Source organism: Pinus tabuliformis, chromosome 2_2, assembly GCF_031772625.1.
Source record: "Pinus tabuliformis cultivar Carrire ecotype Pingquan chromosome 2_2, CPIR1, whole genome shotgun sequence".
Lineage (NCBI taxonomy): Eukaryota > Viridiplantae > Streptophyta > Pinopsida > Pinales > Pinaceae > Pinus > Pinus tabuliformis.
Window position 1 is genome coordinate 723,450,449 of NC_142300.1, and position 8,286 is coordinate 723,458,734.

Genomic DNA, 8,286 nt, shown 5'->3' on the forward strand with positions numbered 1-8,286 from the left:
TATATTTGGTTTTCTTTTTATTTCCCTGGGTGCTAATACATCCTAGATTAACATGCATATTTTTGAAAATAATTAAAAAAACAAAAAAACAAATTTGGCAAGATATTACTTAAATCTTCACTACCTTTCTTAACTCGCATTCTTCTTGTTTTGAGAACCAAGATCAGCTTTTTATTTCATTGTGTTCTTGCATTTCATCTGAAAATACTTCTAAAGTAACATATACAGCCAGTGACCATAGGCTTCTTTGAAGAAGCCAGATGGGTTACATTATACATCACATAACAATCAAAATTATACAGGCAACAGTTTTACCATCTCTAGCCTCTTAGTTCTCTAATTGCATATTGCCTTGTCATAAACTTCTCTTCACTTTTCATAATCCTGAGTCCTGACAAAGTCTTTATCAGGAATTAATGGCAAAGGCTAATGTATAATCTTCACACTCTACATTAGGAATGATTATACACCCTGCTTCTCAAAGATTAATGTGAAATCTTGACACTTTAGAGTAGGAATGATTATACACCCTGCTACTCAATTGGGAAATTATGTGCTTGTCATTTTGATTTTATTTTTCAGCTAGCAAAGCTCAGGGATCAAACATAATACTATGCCTATTCAACTTCCATGTTCTTATAATCAATCTCTGCACATAAGTCCCTGATTTAGGGAGCAATGCAAGCCTTTTTTTGAAGTACTAAATATATAAGAGACTGCTAAAATTACACCGAACTATGCTCTACCACTTCTGGGGCTTTCACCTTTTAATTTCTGACATGGATTTGCATCCTTCAACATTTCAACTACATTTCTCATGGTAGGCCTGTTCCCCGGCAAGGAAATGGTACAAAGCAAAGCAATTTGGAGCACGTGATGCATTGAATCTTCATAATGCTCAGAAATATTCAGATCCAGGACCTCTTTCCAGCCATTTTCTTTCTCAACCATTCTGCCAACCCATTTAACAATATTGATGCCCTCTCCATATGAGGGATCAACTGGTTGCTTACCAGTCACCAGTTCCAACAGCACCACTCCAAAGCTATAGACATCACTCTTCTCTGTAACCTTCAGTGTGTAACAAAACTCTGCAAAAAGGGGGTGTAACATGATCAAAATTCAAACATCATGGACATTAAATTAGATCTATGGAGAACACATATATTGAATGAGATGTTTAATGGTGTAGAAGATGATGAATTATCCTAACAGACACTTGGATTTTCTTAAGTCTCTTTAATTAAAGATGCAGAAACTTGACAGGCCATTGGTTCATTGGTGAGGTTGATGGAGGGCTTTGTTCCCACCATGAACGGTCTGTCCCACTTGTACAGCATAGTTAAATAGGATAGCATATCTCCCACAATATTTCATTGGTGAAATATTGTGGTTTATTATAGAGACTCACACTTCTAATCGTGCAAGTTATGGGTGACTGTGGTAGAAACAGATAACCTTGAAGTTTGAACATAACATCTAAGATGAAAGGAGTTCATCCTTTGTAGTGCAGTCCTCCAGGGCATGCTTCTTCCAACATTGAAATACAAAGGTGGTTGCAAAATTTTTGAGTCTTCAGAAAAGTCTACAGCTTACTAAGGGCATCCTACTATAAAACGTGAAGGAAACCCTGTTCTTGTTAATAACTGCTATTAATACGAGAAGAGCTTGATGCGAGTTGTTTCCTTCTATATTTTTAGTATCTCAGGTAACCTTAGAGGTTTGGAATCATGCTTTGTACTTGAAACGAATATTGACATGCATCAAAAGTGTGAAAAGATTTAAGAAAGAATAAGAAAAATGATTTGTTTGGGTTACCTGGTGCAATGTACCCATAAGACCCTGCAACTGCGGACATGGTGTCATATCCCTTTTCACATTTTTCCAATATCTTAGCAAGGCCAAAATCAGCCACACTGGCTTGAAGTTTATCATCCAGCAAGATATTGTTTGACTTGATATCACGATGAACAATTGGTGGAAGGCAATCATGATGAAGATAAGAAAGGCCTTGAGCTGAATCTAAAGCAATTCTGTGCCTTGTAGGCCAGTCGAGCCTGCTAGCTTTAGGTCCATGAAGGATATCTCCCAAGCTTCCATTGCACATGTATTCATACACTAGCAGGTTGCAATCCTCTCCAGAGATGCAGCACCAGAGCTTAACAATGTTCTTGTGCCAAATCCTCCCTAAAGTCTCAGTTTCTGCTTGGAACCCATTGTCATATCCAAAGGCCTCAATCTTTGCCCTACCAGGAAGCCTCTTCACAGCCACTGTCTCACCATTGGTCATTTCTATCCTGTATACTTGTCCAGCCCCGCCACTGGCAATCATGTTAGTCTCATCCAAGGATCCCAGTATTTCACCCTCACGAAAAACTAGCTTATGGAAAGAGACCACATTCCAAGTACTAAATTCAAGATTTCCCTTGTCCTTAACAACAGGAGACTGATAATACTTCTTGTAGAAGCATCCTAATCCAACAAGCAACACCATAGCTGCTGCAGAAACAAGGATGCCACAGAGTATCCATGTCATCAAATGATGATCCTCCTTTTCTAAGACACAGGGTTTGATACCTTGAAAATCTTCTCCACAGAGTTCGGGATTGCCTATAAATGCCTCTCTGAATTTACTCAAGCTACTGGGGACTGTTCCAGACAGCTGATTGTTTGATAGATTTAGGAAACTAAACGTAAGGTTGGCTAAAGATGCAGGGACTTTCCCCTTGAGTTGATTGCTGGATAGATCAAGGTATATGAGGTTTTGGAGATCACCCATTTGCATAGGAATTTCACCAGAAATATCATTTCCTTTCAAGTTAAGATCTGTAAGCTGTTTCAGAGACCCAATACTCGACGAAATGTTACCAGAAAGTAAATTTCCTTGCAAACCCAATACATCAAGATTATGTAACCCATAAAGCTCATCTGGTATACTTCCTGAAAATTTATTATTGCTAGCATTGAAAACAGATAAAAGCACTACCTTGGCAATCTCAGATGGAAGCTTACCTGAAAATCTATTACAGTCAATTTGTAGGTTAGATAAATTTCTAGCATTGCCAATATCTTTAGAAATGCTTCCTTCAAAGCTGTTAGAACTGAGATGTAGCACCGAAACTCTTGGCAATCCCCATAGACCTTTTGGAATTTCTCCACTGAACGTATTGGTTGCCAGTCTAAACCGAAGAAGACTTGTACAATTCCCATATACTTCTGATATGCTACCATTCAGCCTATTGTTGACCACTACTAGAATTTGAAGCCTTCCCCCATTACAGAGCTGGGTTGGCAATGGCCCACTTAACTGGTTTTCAGATAAATCCAAAACCTCAAACTGGGTCTTGCTTCCAAGCTTCTGAGGAATTTGCCCAGTGAGCGAATTGCGAAACAATTTCAGAGTTTTCAACAAGGTCAGCTCAGCAATCCCTGCAGGAATCTCGCCGGACAATCTATTTTCAAACAAATTCAAAGTTTTTAGCCTAGTTAAATTGCCTAAACCCTGTGGAAGTATTCCTGAGAGCATATTATCCGAAGCATCTAATAATTCCAATGCCATCGTACCAAAATTCTTAGGAATCTCACCCTCAAGTTTATTCTGGTAAAGCTGCAAACTAACCAACTTTCGAAGCCTGTTGAAATTACGAGGCCAAGGCCCTGTTAGATTATTCTTAGATACATCCAGAAGCTGAAGTTCCCTCAAATCCCCAATAGAAACAGGAATCCTCCCCTGTAAATTACACTCCATCAGCCACAGATTCTGCAGCTTAGTCAATTTCCCAATCTCCACAGGAATAGGGCCACTTTCAAACGGATTAAGGGCCAGATTCAGCTCCAGCAAGTTCGTCAGATTGCCTAGAAATCCAGGAATAGTCCCACCCAACAAATTGGAAAAGAGATTAAGTATCTGTAACTTCCTCAACTGGCCGAAGGCAGGGGGAATGGGCTCAGTAAAATTATTGCCCGAGAAATCCAAGAATTCCAGGTTGGGCATCTCTGATACAAAGCTGGGAAGAGAGCCTACTAGATAATTCTGAGACAAATTCAAGCACCTCAGATTAGTACAGTCGGCGAGATCCTTTGGGACTTCCCCCTTGATTTCATTGTTGGCAAATGAGAGGACTGTGAGATACCTCAGGCTGCAGACTTTTGATGGAAACGGCCCTGCGACCAGAAAATTGTCCAATTCTAAACTCACAACGTGCCCTTCTCTGTCACAGTGGACGCCATTGAAGGCACATGGAGAGCTCGTTGTGTTGTTGGCAGTCCAGTTACGAAGTTGCCCATTAGGATCAGAGAGATTCTTCTTGAGGTTCATTAAGTAGATCAGGTCTTGAGAGGGGACAGCGTCAATGGCGGCCATGAAGAGCAGGCCGAGGCTAACAAAACAGAGCGATATCAGTCCAAAGGAAGCCATGAAAGGACCTTGTTGTGCAGAGGAGCGTTACCTGTGGCTCTGGACGTCCCTACCCCAGAAAATCTAGACATTGTGTCTCATTACAGAGACGAATCCGCGTTATATTTTTTTTAGCATCTGTCACTTCAGCACGGCATCACTTTTGACCAATCAGCTTTTCGAAGTAATGTCCAGCCTTATTTATCCACGTGATTGTTGAAAGTATTTTACGGTGTCCTTACAGTGGAAGTTCTCAGCAAACCTTAAACATCAGACAGACGCGTCCTAGAAGATGTACAAACCTTAACCACGAACTTTACCTACAATTCCGATGCTTTTTCGTGTAGATTATATAAGCCACAGGATTTGAGAATATCACAGGATTTTGAGGCTATATATGTCATAATACAATTGTACATAGTACATATGGTCAAGGTCTAAATATGCTGCTGGTGTAGCCTCCGCAGGACTCGATACCGGCCCGGGGCGTGTAAACCGACCGCCCTGACCGTTCCGATATACACTCCGATGTCTGTGAAAATGATTTTATGACACACCTTGTTAGTGTATCTAGACTTATTTTGATAGTGAATTTGAGGAATATTTTGGAAAATAGATAGGAATAAGGTAAAATAAATTGATCTAATTTCCTATCCATTAGATTTTGAAATATTTTTGAAATCCAGATAAAAATGACTTTATTAGACAATTTGGTTAATATGTATGAAATTTTCCACATTTTAATGTTTTATCATGAAAACTTTTATAAAAAAACGTGTCAATGGATATGGAATTTTGATAATGGATAAACTAGTCTCTATATATGAAAGGAGTGGTTTTGTATTAATTGATATTGGGTGTATAATCATGTATATGGAATTTGGATAATCAACAAATTATGAATGGGATTGATTTTGTACTTCAGTGATATTGAGTTTCTTCAATTAGTTATTAGTTATCACTATAATCACTAATAAAATCTCGTAATATTTTACATGTTTACCTATTTTGTTAAGTAAATTATTTTTAAATTTTTTATTATTTTTATTAAATTTAATATTAACTTTAATATTTTATAAATTATCTTTAAATTATAAATATTTTTTTTGTTTTATAAAATAATTTATATTTATAAGTTTCCAATTTTATTTTATTTTTATTTTCTATAAAATAATTTATATAATTATAAGTTTTCAATTAATAATATATTTTAATGATATTATGTTTTATATTTATATATTTTATATAATAAAATTATTAAAAATAATAATTATTTTATATAATTATAAGTTTTCAATTAATAATCTATTTTTAATGATATTATGTTTTATATTTATATATTTTATATAATAAAATTATTAAAAATAATAATTATTTCAAAATAATGAATTAGTTATTTTAAAATTTCTCATTTTATATATTATATAATCAAATATATTCCTATGATATTTTTATATTATAAATATAAAATATTTTTTCATATATATTTAAAAATTTATAATTTAATTTGTCTTTTGATGATGATGGTGGTTAACGTTCGCTAAGACGAAACATTAGTTTATCGGACCTAAAGAAACAAATTATTTATTTTGATTTAAGATTTTATTCCTATGCTTAAAAAGCTTGGAGAGAAGCCTCCCTAGCTCACTATAATTTTGACATTGTAAAAGGCTAGGAAGGTCAGTATTGTAACAAAGATTGTGAAACTAAGATCTAATGTGGTTGTACGTGGGGCACTCTAAGAGGAAGTGGTTTTCATCCTCGATGTTCCTATTCTCACATATATGGCAGATCCTTTCCATCCATGGCGTTTTAGGAATTGCCCAACGACCTGTTTCACTATGGAGCTCATGAGAATTAGTTCTAATCTTTGCTATATTAATTTTCTTCGTTGAGCTAGTTAAAAGAGAGAGATACTTTTGATCTTCTAGGGTGGGGTTGATGACCTTCTTATAATAACTTAATTTTCTTTTAGCCGCTAAATCTTTCTCACACCACATTTTTCTTTGAACTTAGAAGTAACAATATCTTTAATGTTATCTATGTTTTGCAATGCATCATTCTCGTTGATCTCCCAATAGTTTAACCGTTGAATTTTGACCTATGAAGTATAGATTAATTAGTTTGTATAGAGTTTAGTTTCTATTAAGTTACATGATCAAATTTCATAAGGAAAGATTGAAGATAATAAACTATATTTAAGGAATTTAAACTATCTTAAAGAGCATCCAAACTCTACAACTTCACACAAATATTTTTTTATCCAACATTACAACTGACTAAACTCAATCTTATAAAAAAAACAAAAAAAACATTTAAATTTTTAATAAATTATTAAAACACAAATTTGATATTTATATATTTAAATTTAAAATATAATTTTATAAAAAAATATAATAGAAACAAATAAAAGCATCTTTAATACAATTTAACAAAAATCAAATATATCATTAGGCATGCGGTGTTTTCGGTTACTCTCCAACATTAGAAAATGGTAATATAATGATTATAATTATGGTGATCATTTTTTTAGCCACATGACGAATTGGTTAATAATTGAAAATTTTATCTTAATTAGAAATGATGGGAAGGGTAAGGATATTTTAAAAAGTGGAGTGACGTTTCATATCGCTGGGTAGTTGGCGGACGCCATGTTTACCAACTTCACTGTAGCTTTAATTTTTTGGAACTTTTATCTAGATTGAGGTGGTAGGTTAAAAATAATAATATAAACATATATTTATTTAATTTTTAATTACCACATATATTTTTATATGATAAATTTTTTTATTTATTTCTTGTAATATAATTTTATAATATTCTTTCATGTGAATATCTCCGATGCATTCAATTTTCTAAGGGTCTGAGTCTACAAGATTGTGCGTACCAAATAATTATGCTTTGCTTGACTTATGTAGACTCCTTTAATGATCTTCACTTTACACATGGAAAATGTTTAATGCGGACACCTTTAATGATTTTCACTTGACTATAGACAATTTAAAATAGCTTGTACCAGAATTTTGGGTTGATACACTAAAATATTTGGAATTATTTGGACGTTCAAAAGTAGTTGGAATTTTGTTAAAACAAATTAAAAAAAATTATACATACAGTGTTTGAATCATGTTTTTGATGGTGGAAAAGAATCGTGGAAATAGATTCAGCACCATCAAAAATATCTAAAACACCTAAATTTATAAATTTTGACAATTTTTACTTAGATTTACAAAAATCCCTGTCAATTGTTTTCAAAATATAACAAGAATTTCCATAACTTTCTTAAAAAACATAATTTTTAAACTACTGCAAATCTTTTAACATCTTTTCCAATGTTATTTGTTGATGGTTTTGTTAAGTTTTATATATGATTCATGATTTATATTTGTTATTTATTTATATGTTATTATTATAGTGGAAAAGGTGGAAAACTTTTTAACAAATTGTTGAAACTTGAAGTAATAGGATAATATTTTTCTCCAATATTAATAGTTTGGTGTTATGTTTGGTTGATAGTTTGGTGTTACGATGATGCAATTATTATTTATTTATCTTTTATTATCATGAAATAGTTTTTTTATAATTGAAATTATAAATTCTATATATAGTTTAATTTTAAAATTTTGATGAGCAATCATTTTATTGTGGATAAATGAAATTTGGCTATTTGAAATAATTTATTAGTGGTCCACAAAGGAGCAGACTTTTAATCGTGGTCTATAAGGAGTAGACTTCCATATAAAGAAGTGCATATTGCAACGAGGAATTTCCATGAGAATTTTAGAAGTGGAGGGTTTGGATTTTCTTATAAAGATACCTTTGGAAGGTCAATCCCGATTGCTATCAAGAAATTGAAGAGGCTCGGATGAGGTGAGATGTAACTATGGATG

At 33.7% G+C, this 8,286-nt stretch overlaps 1 protein-coding gene across 1 annotated transcript; it reads right to left on the minus strand.

Annotated features, from left to right (window-relative positions):
- Positions 1–612: 612 nt before the first annotated feature.
- On the minus strand, positions 613–4,660 carry LOC149194705 (uncharacterized). Its single transcript, XM_089405143.1, has 2 exons — positions 1,819–4,660; positions 613–1,091 (listed from the first exon to the last, which is right to left on the minus strand). Exons 1-2 carry the CDS (start codon positions 4,415–4,417, stop codon positions 736–738), a joined length of 2,955 nt encoding a protein of 984 aa, XP_089261269.1. The 5' UTR covers positions 4,418–4,660; the 3' UTR covers positions 613–735.
- Between the last annotated feature and the right edge of the window lie 3,626 nt (positions 4,661–8,286).